Source organism: Vanacampus margaritifer, chromosome 3, assembly GCF_051991255.1.
Source record: "Vanacampus margaritifer isolate UIUO_Vmar chromosome 3, RoL_Vmar_1.0, whole genome shotgun sequence".
Classification (NCBI taxonomy): domain Eukaryota; kingdom Metazoa; phylum Chordata; class Actinopteri; order Syngnathiformes; family Syngnathidae; genus Vanacampus; species Vanacampus margaritifer.
Window position 1 is genome coordinate 19,406,983 of NC_135434.1, and position 19,819 is coordinate 19,426,801.

At 39.8% G+C, this 19,819-nt stretch overlaps 1 protein-coding gene and 1 long non-coding RNA gene across 2 annotated transcripts in view; one reads left to right on the top strand and one right to left on the bottom strand.

Annotated features, from left to right (window-relative positions):
- The window catches only part of rimbp2b (RIMS binding protein 2b), a 104,714-nt gene that overhangs the window by 9,906 nt on the left and 74,989 nt on the right, over positions 1 to 19,819 (bottom strand). Inside the window, 8 exon segments of the mRNA XM_077560277.1 lie at positions 4,935 to 5,060; positions 5,521 to 5,629; positions 7,024 to 7,770; positions 9,991 to 10,158; positions 11,310 to 11,459; positions 11,608 to 12,243; positions 13,702 to 13,853; positions 18,891 to 19,745. Coding sequence (XP_077416403.1) covers positions 4,935 to 5,060; positions 5,521 to 5,629; positions 7,024 to 7,770; positions 9,991 to 10,158; positions 11,310 to 11,459; positions 11,608 to 12,243; positions 13,702 to 13,853; positions 18,891 to 19,745 — 2,943 coding nt within the window.
- LOC144048387 (uncharacterized) lies at positions 1,337 to 13,868 on the top strand. The gene is made up of 3 exons (XR_013293330.1): positions 1,337 to 1,926; positions 4,903 to 5,012; positions 13,725 to 13,868. It is a non-coding gene; the product is annotated as an uncharacterized LOC144048387 (long non-coding RNA).

Consider the following 19,819-nt stretch of genomic DNA (forward strand, 5'->3'; position numbering starts at 1 on the left):
GCTCATTGCTGTTTCACTGCCTTATCTCACAACGGACAAGTCAAAAAGCATGCCTTCCTTGGTTTGGACATAACGAGGAGAGCATTCCTACATCCAATATTGCTGATATCATGCTTGTGTGCCATGTGTGAAAACAACTGGAAGCAAAAGGGCAGCAGACACCCATTCCAGAAACAGAAAACACAATAAATACCCTCATCGGCAAAGGTTGAGTCAAGGCAACTGGAGCATTGTTTGTTTGAATTGTGGCCATGAAAGAAGTGGAAAGAAAAGCAATGGCCTCCTAAAGGTGACCATATTTTGATGACCAAAAAACAGAGGACACTTGGCCTGGCCTCAAGATACTTAAATGATACTCAAAGTTTACTCAAAGATATTTTAACGTATATAAAATAAAACAACAAACATAACTCCCTATTCAAGTCTGACTTGACAAATAAATAAATAATGACATAATGTTGTGAGCTCAATCTTTTTTGCTCCCGCAATGTACTTATTTTTTCTTTCTTTTTTTCCACACCCTCCGGTTTGGTAGCACAGAGCGCAACTAGTGAGCTAAAGTTCTGGAACCAAAACACAGCTCAGCACCTTATATGAACAATCATTGTAAAACGCTGACATACGTTTTTCTTTGAAAGTAGAAGTTAACCTTAACCAGCTTAACCAGTTTGTCACTTTTTTTTTACTCGCGACTGCCACCCCTGGCCCAAAGTGTAACTGCAGCATCTGTGTCAGGCTCATTCATGGTGCGCGTGCGAGTACGTGCATGATCTTAAAGCGACAGTTGACAAACGAAGACATGACTTCACATGAGGTAAGAAAAACTCCGCCCCTCCCCAAAGAAACTGTAAAGGGAAGATAAAAGCTGATAGGTGCAGTCAGAGTAAAACAGTCAGGGCTCTTTGTACTCATCTGGGTATTGGTGGAGCATGCGTGATGTAGAAAAAGCTTTAATGTTTCCTTTTTAAACAACACAATATGTTGGATGTGACCTCACTAATCTAAACATGACATTCTGATTAATATTACATTTCAACGCCTTCTAAAAATAGTCGCCTAAGTCATTTTTTTCAGATTTTTCAGGAAACAAAACAATGACTGGCAATTGCTTTAAGAGGATGATGATTTGTGGAATATGAGTTGTGTAGCAAAATCCAGCCGTTTTTATCCATCTCGAGGGCCGGCCATTTTGCCACTTGCTGTCGACTTAAGATGACATTGCAGTTGCTCAGAGCTCAGGCCAATCACAGCTCACCTGTTTTCTGAAGCTGAGCTGTGATTGGTTGTTGCCTGAGAGTGGCAAAATGGCTGCCTTCTGATATTGATAAAAACTGCTGGATTTTGCTGCTTAACTCAGATTCCACTAACGCAATATTAACCAAAATACCATATTTAGACTAGTGGTGTTGCATAGAACATATTATTGTCAATAATTTTTGGTGGGGTTAAATTCCCCTTTTAAAAAAAAAGTTTTTAATATATAATAATTATAAAAGGCACAGACAAAACCCGCCTTTCTTTTTTACCTAAACCCATCACAAATGACTTGGGAGCAGTCCGCGGTCTACCAGTCGCGGTAATTTTCACGAATTAATACTTTTAAAAAAACAAACTGACAACTGATTCAGGTACCGCTATGTTGACGACACAGATTTGTTTACTGAACAAACCAACTCTGTGGCTATAACGAAGAAATGGTAAGACATTAAAAGGACACTTTGATGTTTTATTAACTATGAAGTGTGGGTTGGAAAGGACTCTAAAGAAAACCTACACATAGCTACAGACCAGTATGCATACAGCTTGTCACCCACTGGATCACAAGCTAGGGGTTATCAGAACACTCGGGAAAATAGCTGAAAGAAATCCCCACAACAGACAATGGAAAACAGAAGAAGCAGACTCACTTCGGGAAAAGAATTAACTGTAAGTATACAAAACTGGGATTTAATTAAATCTGCCAATTGACACCTGACCTTGAAGACAAAAACAGGAGGCGGAATGTGGATCCCATATCATCAGAAATCATCAGAAAAAAAATTATTGTTTTTTGGGATGCCACACTGGGCAACAAAAAACACCCCAGGGAACGCCTGTATAAACAGAGGGACTCCTCACCTCTAATTTAGAAGCGAAGAAGCCTTTTAGATAAAAGTGAAATGTCTTCAACAGACAAAAACAGTCCAGTTTCCTTGATTCAACCTTTGTGGATTACCATAACCTGGATGACTGAGAATCTACACAGACATTAAATAAACCCATAGAAGACATGAACCCTAGAAGTTCTCGATGACGGATATAGGACAGTGAGGGAGGGAGGGATGAACCTGACATTAGTTCTTCATGCTTCTTGTGAATTGTGAAAATTAATGAAAAGCCTTTTGGCTGATGGAAAGAAATGATTTATTGATGTTGACAACTATGATAGTATAAGACTATGCAAGTGATTCTTTCCAAAAATGCATTATAAGTGGCTTGAGACTGTTTCATTATGAATACAGTGGAACTACTAAAGCACCGAAATTGGTATACTGCAATCCAGATTTTGAGCAAACATTTTAAGAAAAATAGGCCTTTGTCGAATTCTCATTTTCAAATAAATCAAGGGTCACTTCACGCGAGAGTTCATTGTATACCTCACAACAGGGCAGCTTATCAATCATTTTACTATTGATAGTGTAACCTAGTTTAACACACTAGCTTGACCATTAATGACTGAAATTATTCCTCTATCTTTAATAAACGACCACAACACTTGATTTCTAATTCCTTTACTATGGAAAAACTTGACCAGCATCTCACAACAGTTTACATTCCACCCTAGAAGTTCCACTGTAAACCAACAAGATTCATGCAAAATTAAGAATCTGGTCCAAAACAAGAGGGGCGGGATTAGAGAATGGGTCAATTAAAGAAAAAAAATACGGTTGTAGCATCAGTTTAGTTCAGCTTGTAAGAGTACAGTTTGGAACAGTTAACCCTGAATATGTCTTGATACCAGCCTTTCACAGTGGCTATACGTATTATGTGAAAACATCGTTGAGAAATCAGTGTATTCAAGATAAGCAAAAACATAACATGACAGCCACACACACAAGTAGTTCCTGCACTGTAGAGCAAGATTCCTTTCAAATTGAGCATGTGCAGAACAAAAACAAATGTTTTGTTCAATGGAGTTACCTCTATTCTGGTTAGAAAAGGGGTAACCCAGTGGTCTTTTTCAGGTTTAAAAAAATCCAAATAAGAGGATATTGGGGTTTTAGTGCATGTTTCAAAACCAGAATATTGACGATATTGGGGTTTTGAAAGGGTGATTGATTGCATGTAAATATAGTGTAACCCAATAATGAACTACACTGTGCAATTTCTAGAGAAATTGTGTGTGAATGCTGAAAGCTGAATGCGAATAAAAGCTGAATGCTAATCTTTGAATGCATGTGGAATGCTTTATTATAAGAATAATGTCAATTGTCATTGAATATAATAAATGTTAAATAACTGGACAATTATTATTCTATGAAATTTAAGTTGTAATAAATTACGGGATTTGAATTCAGGAACTTACCATTCCTTTGCATTATCTACTGGACCATTGTTACCATAGGAAAATCTGTGACATTGTATGTAATTGTATTGAATAATACATGAAAGCTTACATTGAATTTGAACATAAGAATATAGAACAAAATAACACAGAAAATGAATAATGAGAAATGACATAAAATATAATGGATGTTAAATAATTTGACAAAGACTATTATTGAAAATAAAGTCAGGTTCAACCGTGATTTGAACCAGGTTCTCCACAGTGGCAGGCAAGTGCACTAACCACTGACTGTTTGTTGTTGAAAAGCATGGCTCACTGCGTATAAATATTGAAAATTCATAAAAGCCATATCAAGCTAACATTGATGCTGAATGGGGATATTATGTGTTTAATTAGTGAAATCATATTGCATTTCTACTTGTGATAGTTAGTTGATATACATGTATATCACTTAGCATAATGGCCATGGATGTATTTATGTACAGTCAGAGGTGTGATTTGAACCCACAACCTCCTGGTAACTAGACAAGGCACTTTACCAGTTGTGCCACCAAGGAGTATCGAAAAGGTGGAAATGATTATGTATATATGGAAGTGGGCGTGGAAAGTGGGACTTGGAAAAAGTTCAATGTCTGTCTCATTGAGAATGAATAGGGAAAAGTTGATATTAAATTGTGCCAATACTGTAGGTAATGTGGAATCAGAAAATACATTCCAAGATGACGTGAACTTTTGAAGCAAGTTGAAATTCGAACGGTGTAAAAAACAGATGTAAAACAGATTATGTGGGATTACTACAAACCCAATTCCCAAAAAGTTGGGACACTATACAAATTGTGAATAAAAACTGAATGCAATTATGTGGAAGTGCCAAATTTCAATGTTCAGAATAGAACATAGATGACAGGTCAAAAGTTTGTTGTTGATTGGGTTTGTATATTTACTGGACACAAAAGTGAGGAGACGAAAAATCAGAAATAATAAAGTTTAGAAATAACATAAGTGTGTCAGCATTCACACGATTATCAAAAGGATCTAACATAGGGCAGTGCTTCATGACAACTCTGGCTCAACTTCAATGTCTCTAAATCATGTGGTGGAATAGAAATGTGGTATTTTGGTATTAAATGTCCTAATGTATCAAAGCTGAACTAAACTATGAGCTCAGGGGTATTGCAATGCAGGTGATTGGGAGCAGTTGGAAGGTGGATAAAAGGAGTACAGGTGGAAAGTGAAGTTGTCAATCTTTCCCTGTTCCGTCCATTCAGTTATGCTAAGTTAGTTGAGTTAATGAGCCAACTATCCAGGAAAGAACACTGATTTTACGTTCTCTGCCTTTTTCTGGCATTGTCAAGGTGAACTCTTGGTGAGAAGCTGCGCCACATACCATATTGATCCTCTGAGGACAGAGATGACCATATCCTTCGCCGAGCTACACTGCCATAGTAAACATCCTCCTTGACAGGTGAGAGGTTCCCCTCACTCCCCTCACTGTTACTGTCCATGGTGATCTCTACAGAAGACACCAATCACAGCAATATGGTCAGAGATTCTCCACACACAGGCAATCTGATCTATCACACGGCCCACTCAATCATGCTGGATGAAGAAGTTGTCCTAGGGAAGGGCTGGGGAAGTGGAAAACACAAGGCAATAGGGACTCATTTTTGAGCCATGTAAAACAGCAATGCGTTGCACTGTTGCAGTGGCCACTTGTAAACATGTTGCCCTACTGTAAACACAGCTTGGAGGTGTAACTTTTATTTCACGTTTGGCCAGTCCAGCTCATGACGATGTATCTACTGCGAATGCAGACACCCAACATAAAGGGGCCACGAGATGTGAATGCGCTATGGAAGTGATGTACAGCTTGGCTCACATGGGGAAGGGAGACACATGGTATTGATCGCAACAGACATCAGTGGCCCTCTAGGTTGGGATGGGACGTCTCCTCATTTGGTGACCTCACTAACCAATGGAAGGGATGGGCCGTCGCTGAGGGGGGGTGCCGATGTGAACCGGCCTCCGCCCTGTATGGTCCAGACGGTTGGCATTTCCGTGAGATGGCGAGTTTCCAATGAGCTTTAGAATAAGAAAAGACAAACAGTTACAACAATAAGATAACTACATTAGGTATCATTTGAAACAATGAAATAAATAAAAAATCCCACAAGTTTGTCAAAACAACTTAAAAGCCATAAGAGCAAATGATCCACTCCATTTGTCCTTAGGAAGGCTAAATTATAAAAACAAAACAAAAAACTATCAACAAACAAGTAAATCAAATCAACCCCCAACATAGCACCATGGATTGGGGTTAGTAGGGCCACATGTTCAACTAAAGACCATTTGTTTGGTTTGTTTTGTTCTGTGCATGTCAGCTCCATGACAAGAAACAAATGATTCACGAAGGTGTTGCAAAAAATAACTCAAGTTTTGCTTTATCTTGAGCACGGTTACCATGGCAATCAAACAAGTACAACAGTATAACAAAATAGGAATGATGTTTTTTGTTTGTTTTAAATTAAGGTGGGTTAAGGAAAAGTCAACCCAAACATTTTCATTACAATAATATGTTCTACGCAGCCCCACTAGTCTAAACATGATATTCTGATTAGTATTGTGTTTGTGGAATATAAGTGAAGGAGCAAAATCCAACCGTTTGTATCCATTTTAGGGGGCGGTCATTTTGCCATTTGTTGTCGACGGAAAAATGACATCACAGATGCTCAGGGCTCGTAATGGCCGATCACGACTCACCTGTTTTGTGAGTTTGGGCATGTGACATTCACAAACTGAGCCGTGACTGGTTGTTACCTGAGCTATGCTCAACTGTGATGTCATTTTCAGTCAACAGCAAGAGACAAAATGGCCGCCCCAGAGAGTGATAAAAACAGATGGATTTTGCTGCTTAATCCACAAACACAAAATGAATCAGAATGCTGCGGTTAGACTAGTTAAGGCGCATACAACCTATTATTGTAATTTGTAAAGACGTTTTTTGGGGGTTGACTTTCCCTATAAGGTGGATTGATTGATTTATTAACGACAGGAGGACAAGCAATTGAGACATCTATCGGGTGTGTGTATGATGGCATTCTGCAATAAAGTCTGAGCACATGGTTCTGGTGCAAGTCATGAAATATGACTTAAGTTTAGTTTAGCAACTGCTTTCCTTTTAAATGGGACCATTATCCATAAAGACATGACAACTCAAAACTTGTTAAAATGGCCTTTAGGTAAATAAAAGTTTGGCTGTATATTAAAAAAAGAAAAAAAGAAGAACACCCGTCAGTCAGAGAACAAGCAAAGTAACTTACACAAAAGAACATAAAATCAGACCAACCATGATGAAAATGAAACCATCAAATGATTAGAACGGGGATAATCATGACAAAACACAGACGACATTCAGAAAGCAAAAATGGCGGCAGCTTGCTGATTGCAAAGTACAGCAAAAAGTGCGAGTCACACACCAGCGACTGGTCCCAGTGGAGCCTGGACAAAGACTGGGCCCTAGCCTCCCTGTGAGGGCCGTAATAGACTCTGTCCAACTCGTTCAGCATGGCCTCACTCAGGGCCCCCTCCCGGGAGTAGTTCCGTGGCCCAAAGTGTTCCCGGTTTTTAAAGTCACCGGTGTGGATTGACTTTGCAGCGGTCACTGGAATGTCAGCAAACTCCTCCTCTACACTGCACTGGCGCGTCAAAGTTCTCTTACGGCCCATGGCTAGCGCTCTCCTTTCTACCGGACCTTCACAGTGGATGATGCGCATGGGAGCTCCGTGGGTATAGTAACCTTGATGACCCCTGACCAGCGATCCTTCTTCCTCACTTCCGCAGTCCAAACCACTGTCGGGACTCTTGGTGTTCTGGCGGCTGGGTCGGCCCAGGACGCGGTCGTCTGTATGGTAGTAGTAGCGGATGTCGGCGAAGCGAGGCGAAGAGCGCTGGCGCTGCAAATGGCGAAGGTTCCGACTGGAGGTGACACGGTTGTGCTTGTGACCGTCATGGCTGTAGGTCCTCCGGGCAGTGCGCGGCGTTCCCGGCCGTCCGCCTTCCTCAAAGCGCAGGCGCTGGCCCATGTTGTCCACGCCGTCCGTCTCTTCCTCCACCTCCGGGATGCTGTGGAGACGCTTGCTACGGAGCGACTTTTGCTTTACGACCTCTCTCTGGAGGTCCCAGCAGTCTCTTTCCTCGGCAAGGTCCTGACGCTTATAGTACGCCTCCGCGAAGCAAAGTTCCACACGTTTTCACAGTTCAGTGAGTCAGTTCAAAAGGTTCAGTTTAGTGTTTTGGAAGGGGAGTTGACACGTGTTTGAAGGTTTTAACACAGGCAGGAAACAACACAACATGTGAATAGAGTAAATGGGGGGGAAAGACAAAATAAAGACATAATTAGTTATTTGTGGCAGAAAAGCAACTCATGCAGTCTCATTCCGTGAAGAGGAAATTGCATGCTCTGAACAGGAATCTGTAAATAGATGGAGTGAAAGCTTACAAACACAATGTGGACAATGTGTTTTAATAAAAAAAAATAAAAAAAAATACTCATGAGGAATGTGAAATTAAAAAAACAGGTTGGTGGAAAAAAGGGTTTACTTGAGAGGGGTAGAGAATAGAGAAATAAATTGTAATAATAAACCAATGAGAAGTTGAGGGCATAGAAATTCCACTTAAGTGTAGGGTGACCAGACGTCCCGTTTAAACGGGTCTTGGTTTTGAGCCTTGGGTCCAAAGTCCCAGCGGATTTTGTCAGCCCCATTGTTTTGTCCAGCTATTTTTCACATCCAGTCAGCAAGCCAATTGTTTGGGCCACCTGTATGTCAGTCATACAGTTGTTATAGCGATTCATCCGATAAACCAATTAAAAATGAATTTAACTGTTAAATCGCTAGCAAGCGTGTTTGCGTCATACCAGAACTAGAACTATAAGCGTCCATGTCTAAGAATCATAGAAAATGTCATCCTACTAGCCTATTGCTGTGGTTGCCAGTCAGACCCAATGCAAGCTGAACTTCACATTTCCAATGTTACAATGTGGGACCGTTGCGAAGTAAACGGCTTCCAATAGCTGCCGGGACAGAGCAAAAAAGAAATAATGAAAGAATAATGGTGAGAACGTTGATTTGTTTAGAACTGTTGAGCTGTCAACCAAGGTAGCATTCAGCATTAGCTAAATGCTAAATGCTAAACGTCTTTCATCTATAAATGCTTCAAATATCAAAGCATAAGTCGGAATGAAAAAAAAGATTTGTTGGTTTGTTACAATTCTATTATTGTTAATGTTTTATGTCATGTATTGTGCTCTGTAAACACTTTGTGACAGATACAGCTGTTAAAAAGCGCTTTATAAATAAAGATGACTTGACTAAAGTAATAACACAACCAGATTGACCGGCGATTAATTTGTTATAAATAGTTCCTGCTTCCTCGTGATAATTTATTGCCCCCGGTTTTTAATTGTGAAAATCTGGTCACCCTACATAGTATGCACATATTTAGTAACAATATACATTTGTTATGTATACAGCAATTCCACCTGTGTTGTAACAGACAGAATTAGACTAGCTCACCCCAGCCATTGTAATTCCAATTTGTTTAATGTACATGTAAATGGTAATAGCTTTCACTTCACTCGTGTTTTGCTACCTTCAAGGAGCTGAAAATATTTTTGTAAGAAGGGGGAGGTCATCTACAACAGTTAGATACAAGTAAGTGGCAATGACAAAACAATGGTGAAATTTGATTGAAAAGAAACACAAAGTAAATACATAGATGAATAGGTTTCATGAAATTCAAATTATTATGCTACATTTTTGTTCTGAAGTTAGAGCAGTTTTCCTCCTGACAGCATGTAACATGAGATTTTGTGACCATTATGGTTTTACATCCACACAGAACAAATGAAGACAGAATTGTACTGATAAGGATAACCAGTGCCAACAGTCAAAATTAATTATTAAGACATGACAGACATGAGCAGAAGTGAATACAGTATTTACATTTAAGTGCTCACTTAAATGAGATTCCCATGTGCACTTGATATGCCATGACCCTTTGAACTTGTACATTGGTATCAATTCTGCTTATCACCCCAAAATGTCCTAAACTAGTCAAACTCAAAGCACATCGAAAATGCAGCGCAACCCAGAAATGCACATTGTTTTAGTATTCAGCCTCCATGCTATACAGATTATAATATGTACTGTACGCAGCCATTCTCATGAGCTCAGCCTTGCATTAAGCAGAACCGGAGAGGGGAGGGCAGGATGGCTTAATTCAGTTGAATTAAGGCAGTAGCACTCAGCCAGGCAAAGCCACCGCGGGCCTGGTTGTAAAAACCTTGGCAAAGTGCTGCCGACTACCCGCTACCCTTACCCAACCATCCCACAGTCTGTCCTTCACTGTGTCACTACAGACCCGAGGTGTGCTGTTTGTTGTACCTTTAGAGAGTTGTGAGAGTTGATGCTCCTCCTGCGGCCCTCTTCTAATTGCATCTCGGAATAGAGATCTTCCTCGTCCTCCTCCATGATGTCGGACAAGTCGGATCCCCGGCTGCTCTCTGTGTAGTACTCCTCACTGTGGCTGTAGTGGGGGTGGTGATGGTGGTGCTAAGAGGAAATGTAAGAAAAAAGAGCTTTTATTTAAAAAAAAGTCCAGTTGACTCCAGCTAGAAATTACACTTTTCATTTGAGTGCTCAGACCTCTTTAGCAGGAATGATATGCAGGACAGATCCTAGGAACTCAAGTAGCACTTTAGCAATAAAGTGATTGAATAAAACTTAAAAGGTTATGAAAGTGACTTTTGAGTTGCTTCTATGCAGGTAGTTGGCTCTCTGGGATGCCTTCCCACCCATCAAGTTTGAAATGAAATCAAGATCAAGCGAGCAAGCCAATCTTTCACTATCTGCCCATTTATGAAAGTTTGTGTGTGTAAAGATATGTGTTTGAATTAGCCAGCGATGGCTTGGTTCGTCATTTACCATATTTGTGTAGGCGGACACATCACTTGCTCTGGAGGGAGTCTCCACTAGCTGTACTAAAGTCACTATATTTGTTGGTCATTGCTTTTATATATATATATTATTGTGACACCCGTCGTCATGGTAAGCAAAAACTAGGGCTGGGTTTAAACAAATAGAATCATCAATATTGAATCGATTTTCCTTTTCGAGCCCAATATCGATTCAAAAAACCTTGAATCAATTATTTTAATATCTATTTTCCCCATACATCCATAAGAAAATGGAATTTTAAAGGCCTTTTTTTGTATCTTACTGTTTTCTTGAAATTTACTGAAATTGAAATTTCACGTGAATTTAAAAGTATGTTCTTATATTTATTGCACTTTAATGCAATTCAGAGTCTTTTTAAATTATATTTACATTTATTGAATTATGAAAATATTGTCATCTCATCCTTGCTGATGTCTAGTTTGTGTAACACAAAAACAATTTAATTTGGAATTTAATGTTTGTGGAGTTTTTATCATGTCCATGATATTTCAGAAGAATTGATGTTTCCTAATTAATCTGTATTGGATCGAATTAAATTGTATCAAATCGAATCAGGAAAAATCTAATCAAACTGAACTCTTGTGACTCAAATCGAATCGATTGAGGAAATTAGAATCAATACCCGAGCCCTAGCAAAAGCATACTATGAGCACACAGCATACATGAGAGAGAGGGAATTTTAAATAGTGAAACACATGTACTTTCTCATACTACACTTTACATTAAAAGACTTGTAGTATTAATACCTGTCGTCCCAATTCAGAGCCTCTAAGAAATTCATCCACCGAAGCCCCTCTTCTTCTTGCATGAGGAGAATCATAACCGTCCTCCTCCTCATCAGAGTTAAGTGGATGCAGGGCGTTACCCCGCTCGCTGAAGATGTTCCTCTTCTCCACCTGATAAGAGATATCAGATTATGCAGCGTGTCAACTTGTGTGCTTTGCTTTTCAATACGGTTTGAATCATTTTCTTTGTCCTTGTGCCGTCTTACTGATGTAGTTCAAACAATATGTGTATGTTGAAGATGACGGACTTGTCTCATACCCTGTTGCCTTCAGCAAACACTCTCTGGGCAGCTTCCCTGGCCATGGCCTTGGCGATAGTGTTGGGGATGGGGACTCCCTGAGGCTGCGGCAGGATCCTCTGAGGAGAGGGCGAGCGCCGCGTCTGAAAGGGCGGCGGCTCCAAGTTGGGTCCACGCATGGGAGGCAGCGGGGAGGGGGAGCGTTCCCAAGGCGGGCCGGGCCGCATGCTCGCCTCTTTGGTTTCTGGCTCTCTGGCACTTATGAGCGGTTTGGACTTGGGCACGGGCTGGCGCTGGAACTGAGGATTGGCGTGGGGCGGAGGGTGACAGATGGGCTGCGAGTGGGGCGGGGCTCGAGGCAGAGGCTGCACCTGTGGCTGGGGATGAATTGGTGGATATGTGGACGGATAAGGAGGATGAGTTTGGGAGAGAGCCGGGTGGGCCGGCGGGTGGGGTAAAGTGTGCGGCGGCCCGGTAGTTCGATGCGACAGGCGAGGTGAGCCCAATAGATTATGCGGGATGATGGCAACAGGTGAATCCTGGGATTCTCCTTGTGTTGATAACGTCCTTACAATGACCTCCCTGGCCTCCAGGCATTGGATTCTGTTTACCTCCACTGTCACATAGTCTGCTGTTGGGTACAAGACCTCTGCAATCTGAAAAAAATAACCACAGCGTCAACAATTTAGTTGACATTAATGTAAATTTTATCCGCCATTTTTTTATTTAGTCTCAGTTTTAGTCCTGTTTTGAGTATTTTATATTATATTTAGTCAACCTCATCCCATCTTTATTTAGTGGATTTTTAGTCAACTAATGTTAAAATCTAGCATTTCAGTCTTTATTTTAGTCCAAGAAAACAATTTAATTTAGTCATCATTACAAAAACTGTCAACGTTTTAGTCTAGTTTTAGTAAGGACAATCATTTTACCCCTGTATATTTTTTGTCAGCAGATCATGTTAATCATTTCGGCTCCAGAACAATTTCAAATAAAACATAACATCTTTTTTGATGAAAAAAAACTTCACGCGCAAATACAGTAGGCTATTTTAACAAGTAGTATATAGTTTCATGCTATGAGCTATTAAGTTAGCTCACATTAGTTAGCGAATAACATTATGTTCGGATTAACATTATAGTCGGAACGTTATTCGGATTAATGTTACAATATAACTATAATTTACTTTTTATTTTATTTTTTTTAAAAACTTTCACCGTGAACCTCATCTGTCTGTCCCATGTGTTTGTGCATGTTGCATTGGCAAGCTATAGATTTGAAAGTGGGTGTGTCACTGTGTCACATGACATCATATCATTTTTGTCTAATTTTTGTTTATGAACTAAAATGTCCCAAAATTTTAGACAGTTTTTATTAAGTGAAGTACATTTTCGTCTCGTCTTCATTAGTCGATGAAACTGCAGACTGATTTAGTCCCAGTTATTGTTTATTAATGAGGGTTTTAGTCTAGTCTAGTTTTAGTCCGGTGAAAAATGTGCATTGACAAAATTATTTTTTGTTTAGTTTTCATTGACGAAATTAACACTACACTTTTGGATGTAAACTTTTGAATGTACATGCCCAACTGTTCAGTTTCAGTACTTTTTGAAGAACTTGCTTTCTCTGCCAATCTGAAATACAGAATTCACAAAAGAAGTTGGATAACAGTCCTCTTCATCACGCTGCTCATGTTTTCATGCCATTACGAGACCACAACAACAACTTAAAGTTGAACAACAGTACGTCGCCATCAAAAGGCTTCAAACAGGATGTTCTGAGAGAGAAGTGGCCACTGAGCTTGAAGTGTCACGGAGTGTCATTAGCAATAAGATACAGATTCTCCAGGAAAAAAAAAAGCAATAAGATACAGAGAGACTGGAAGAGCCACATAAAAGTAGTTGTGAATTTTGCACGCCAGCTTCTTGTTGGAGAACAGCAAGTTGTGCAAAAAGATCAGGCACATTGAATAGTTGTAAAGTTTACAGTGGAACAAAAAAACACATTTTAAATGATAAACATGCTAACATTATTTCCTTCGCCCACAAGGTGGCAAAAGAGCGCTGCAAAACATTTCACATAGCCACACTCTAACAACATACATCAACCCCCGGTACCTTTTGTCCCTTTGTGCATACAGCATAGCCAATTACACTGGCCCCGTTGGAAGTACCAGACGAAGTCAGTGGCGGGGGCTTCCATTTAACCTGCAGAACCCCGGGCGTCTGACCACACTGGACCTGAACTTCCTGTGGAGGGAGTGGGGGCCCTGGGGACCCAAAACAAGGGGATAGATAAATAGTCTTAAAAGATAGAACTAACTTGTTTAGCCCATTGCCCTGATGAGTTGAACTGATGTGAGATAAAGACATAAGTGGCCACTAGATGGTGCTGTTTTTCTTTTATCAATCTAATCAACCATCCATTGACTACTGAAAAAGGAAAACTGCTCAATATGCCGCTTGGCAGTCAATTACAGGGTACATATAAAGACAGACAACCATTCACACCCACTGACACTGTCACCAAGCGGGGACTGAACCCACATTGCCTACACAGAAGTTAATAAGTGAACCACCGCACCATGAGTGAGTTCTTTCTTTCTAATGTGTCTTATATTTGATACTGAGCCATGAGTGCTGTTAAAATACCATATTTTGCTACATAAATGTTACATATTGATATAATTTCTTCACTATCCTATACTCACAAAACTCCATGAAAGTTTTTCACTGTAATCACAAAAATACCCGAGTTTGTTCCTGACAGCATTGCATTCCATTGCATTGCTTAGCGGATACACGCTAAAATACAAAACAAGTTTTTATGGCAGGAAAATTGTGTAAAACCTTTGACGACAAAAGTAGGAGCTTTATGTATAACATTACGACAGGGTTTAAAAAATCCAGGCGAAAGAATATATTGTCGCTGTCAGACCGACTCCTCACATCAAATTAAAAACAAAACAAAAAAACACCATCTTGCTTGAGTTACCAAAAAGCTCATCACCTGTAATACTTCAGAAAAGCTAATGACTGTGGTTACATCATCTTTCCATCATCCTTTTCTCAAACGTCTTAGGAGACATGAGTGATAGAATAAATGAAACGATGAGCTGACTAAGCTGTGTAATAGGTTTAAAGATTTAACTTACCTTGGTGGTCGTAGTTTGAACTGAAGCATTAAAGTCATCCATTTTTAACAAACGGTTTTTACTCAAATGCATCCGACCTAACTATTTTTGACTAAATTGTGTCAAAAATAATTAAATAAATAAATAAAATGCAGAGTTTCAATCTTGAGGAGACATGTTGCACAATAGAATGCTAATTTAATCCGGCCCGCGGCATGAGTTTCTAAAGTAAAAAAACATTTTTTTTAATGACGGACCAATTAATCAGCCGGCCACAATCAAAACATATACATTTGTAATTTCACAAACAGTCCTCAGATGAGCAATGTAACTTGTACACGGAAACGTCCTGGATATCATTAATTTACACACAACTTAAAGTTACAGTTTGTTTAAAAAAAAAATGAGAAGAAAAATTATAGACCGACATTAACGTGTTAAATACGACACAAATTCAATAACTGGTAACACAAATACATATGACAAGGATAACGTCCTTATGACTTCATTAACTGCGCCACACAATGCATTCTGGGAACAATAATTATGCAGGTATATTTAACATCTCTGGAACTCATATAAGGCAAAGTGTTGCCGCGTTCCATTTGCATTTGTATTATTTTTTGAAACAATATGATTACAGTTGAGCTCCGTAATTTAGGGCTGGCCCACATACAGCGAAAATCTGTGTATAATTGACGGCAAGTGTTTCTAAGTTATATACCATGATTTTACCGGTCTGGCCCACTTGGCAATATATATTTCCTTTATGTGGCCCCTGAGCTAATTTGAGTTTGACATCCGTGCTTTACAATGTTCAGGTTGTGATATTACTGTGACTGGTCAGTGCATATCAACAGTATTGGCAATATTCACAGTACTAAGCTTTAGTTTTTAAAAACACAGTCAGATCAGTAAAGCTGAGACATAAAGTTTTAATTCTGATTTGTGAAAGCTTTAAGAAAAGTGCTGGATGTGAACGGCATTTTTATGCTTGAACATGACGCTGCAGTAAAATGTGCAAAGTATTTCCCCTTTGTGGTTATGCTGTGTAAAAGGAGTTGAAAAGGCCAACTTGACTAGAATTCAGCAATCACAGCCAGATATCAGATTGCTGGTTTAACTATGAGACAAGAGAACACACAGTTATTTTGCATGGAGGAGGAAGCAGCACACAGTGATTAGATGCACTTAGCAGTGCGTGTCTGTATGAAGCTACACCAGTGACAACACATTTCCACCCACAGACAAAACACAGTCTTGAGACCGGCGGCTTATAGCAGCTCTATGATTCTATTTCAACTTGTGATATTTAAATTTCTTGTCAGAACAACAAATAGCTTCCCTGAGAGCACTAAATGAATTATTTTGTGCAGTTACTTTCATGAATCCCATCCGCAGACACTGGATTTATGGCAAGAAACTTGAGGCTGCACTTGGTGACCAATTTTCATTTTCAAAAGTGCCAGTGTTCAAAGGAATCCAGTAACTGAGGAACACACGCCGAGTTTGAAAGTCTCCACAATTTGCCCAGACACTGTCCTCCTTCAACAAAAGTCGTCCACCGCACAGGGAGACCATTTTAACCGCCTCTAATTAAATTGTTCAATGGACGGATAATGTAATGAACTCACAGCAGGTTTTCTCATCAGATGCCAAAAGAAAAAGCCCAGCGTGACGCCTCTTACGATTCCCCCTTCTCTATTCATCATCTTGTCATTTCTGCGCAGTATCCTGATTTTCAATCAATTAAAGCCTGGCCTCCCTCTCCTTCCATATCCAATAACATCCCCCTACAAAAGCATACACATCCCCAAATACGTTCATCTGATTCCTAATTGCCGACTTTCATGTACTTTACAATTTTGAACACCGTGTCCGATGAAACAAATGCAAAAACTATATCCATCAATTTTCTATGCTACTTGTCTTCATTAGGGCCGCAGGTGAGCTTCAGCCTTTCACAGCCCAGGGAAACCCTTGACTGGTCGTCAGCCAATCACAGAGCACTTATAGACACAATTATTTACATTCACATTCACTCACACTGTATGTATAATTAATTAGGGTTTGGTTTATTAAGGATGCTGTGTGCAAAAATGGGCACAAACTTGATTGCGCATACAAACATGTGGAAGTTGTTCTCACTAACTGGGTCTGAATGACAGGCGGATGTTACACCTTTCCCACTCGTGTAAACACTTTTGAAACCCAAAAACATACAGAAACAAAAATATCATATATAATATCATAATATCATATTATCTAGTTAGCAATGCAATGTTGGCTTCTAGAGCCAGACACAAGAAGGTGTCAAGTCATATTAGTAGACAAAACTCCTTCCAACTCTGCATTTTCGTTTTGTGTCATTTCAGCGCACGGTGACTATAGGAGTGATGTGCAACCAAAAGTACTAAAAGTAAATAGTGTGAATGCTGTATGCAAATCACTTCGTAAGTTATTCGGATATAAGTAGACGTATATATGTTATACATTAAAGACCTGTATGTTATATTATGCTATACTATATCATACTTATACGTTATAACTATATGTATACAGTATACAATTATATCATGTATACTATACATGTGTCCAAACTTTTGGCCTGTACTGTACGTAAAAGGCGTTTATGTTATACTATGTTATTCTATAGTACAGTGTTCCCTCGTTTTCTGCTGGGGTTAGGTTGAAAAAAATACGAGCAATGAATGAAATCGGCGAAGTAGTTAGCTTTATGATTTACATTTATTACAAATGTTTTACAGCTCTAAAACCCCTGACCCCATAGTTTTATACACTTTTCTCATCGAGGCATTTACATTTTCTCACATTTCTCTCTTGTTTAAACATTCTCAATGTTCAAACCTTCATAAATTTTATAAAATAAGTACATTACTGTAAATAAAAATGCATATAAAATTGCACAAAAAAAATCTGCGATACAGCGAGGCTGCGAAAAGTGAACCGCGTTATAGCGAGGAAACACTGTATATCATACTTATATGTTATAACTTAAGCATATGTATTAGTATATATGTTATATGTTATAGACCTGTACGTTATACTATACCACACTTTAAAGTTGTAAGTATACATATATGTTATAAGTTAAATACCGGAATGTTATACTATGTTATACTGCATCGTACTTATACGCTGTAAGTATATGTATATATGTTATATGTTAAAGACCTGTACGTATACTATATACTATATCATACTTACACATCATAAATATATGTATATACAATATACGTAAACGGTGTGCATTTTATACTGTTATTCTACAGTATATCATATTTACACACACACACACATATATATATATATATATATATATATATATATATACATATATATATCCATCCATTTTCTAAACCGCTTGTCCTCACTGGTACCTACCCCAGCTGGCTTCAGGCAGTAGGCGGGGTACACCCTGAACTGGTTGCCAGCCAATCGCAGGGCACACAGAGACGAACAACCACCCACACTCACAATCACACCTATGGACAATTTGGAGTGTTCAATTAACCTGCCATGCATGCCTTTGCTGGCCGTGGCTCAGGGTGTAGAGACACACATTGCCTCCACTGCGTCATCCGCACCGCACGCATCCGTGCCCGTCGGCGCGAAGTGCTGTATTGACTATAAAGTGCAATTACACCGCCAGAAAATGCTCAGTTGCTCACCCCGCGTTTGGTGTTTAATGTACCATTCGCCAACATGTCTCTGATGTCTGTAGTGTGGACGCATTTCAATTTATATTGTGCTTTGTTAAAATGCCCGTGTTAAATAAGCTTAAGTATTATATAATAATATTATATTTTTAATATATTATAATAAATGCAATGATAATAAAACATTTACATAATTTTTTTCCAGCGTTTTGGTTTTCGGCCAAGCATTTTTCATTTTCGGCCCCAAAATTTAATTTTGGTGCATCCCTAGTATATACGTTACGCACTAAAGACCTGTATGTTCTACAGTACTATGTATATCATACTAAGCACAGGGTATTTTTTTTTATTCATACCCACTATGCATATGTTATCCCACTGAAGTACAAAAATCCACAGAAAACTCACAAAACTGTGTTAGTAACTAATGAACACTTATTTTGGTGAGCAGAATAGACAGTACGGCTCATGGTGATATAATTTGCAAGCTCACCTGCAGGTTGAGTGCAGAACTCCACAGAGATTTCCCTCTTGTCCCTCTGCTCAGTTGGAAGCTGCCAAGGCACCTGGTGCGTCTGTGCCACAACCTTCACTTTGTAAACCGTCATGGGCTTCAGGTTGAAGAATTGGTATTTATACCCCCCGGCCTTTATCATGTCGTACTCTGCGCCATTGAGGAAGAGCGTGTGACTGTAGTTGCTGTTGCTGGGCATCCAAGAGAGCTCAGCTAAGCCCTGCGTGATGTTGTCCACCCGCAGGTAATACGGCGCCACCACCACGTCTTTCCCCACCAGCATTGTGCACCGCAACTCATCTGACAAGCCGCGCTCAGTAACGCTCTGCACGGAGATCCGGTAGGTATTGGTTGCGAGATTGAGTTTCTCAATAAGGGACTTAGTCCTGCCCCCGTAGGGGACACTCATTCGTATCTCCTTATCCACCAAGACATTGTAGCCACTGATGGGGCCCCAACCGGGAGGAACCACAGGGGGGTCCCAGCCAATGATGATACTCTTGGCCAGTTGTTTTATCAGGTTGATGCGGCGAGGATAAGGCACAATGTTTTCACCGACCTCGTCAATATTGACATCTAAGGTTCCCGTCCCATTGCTGGAGGAGCCCAGGAGGTCCACACCCAGGCTGCTGCTGCTGTTTAGACAGCCGTGTTTACTGTCCGACAGCAGGCTGCTTAAACCTGTAGTGACCCCCCTGCTGCCCAGGCTACTGTGGTTGAGGTTGCCAGGTTCTTTAGCTACTGAGTCCCTGTGTTGAACGGAGGTTGTCTCCTCCTGTATAAAATCCACAAAATTGGAGGGGACGAGCCCCCGTTGGCCATCTAGGAGCTCTCCTAAAATACAAAATGGGAAAGAGATGGTTGGCAATGTGGGTACAATTGAGCTTGTGGAGAATAAACTATATGAG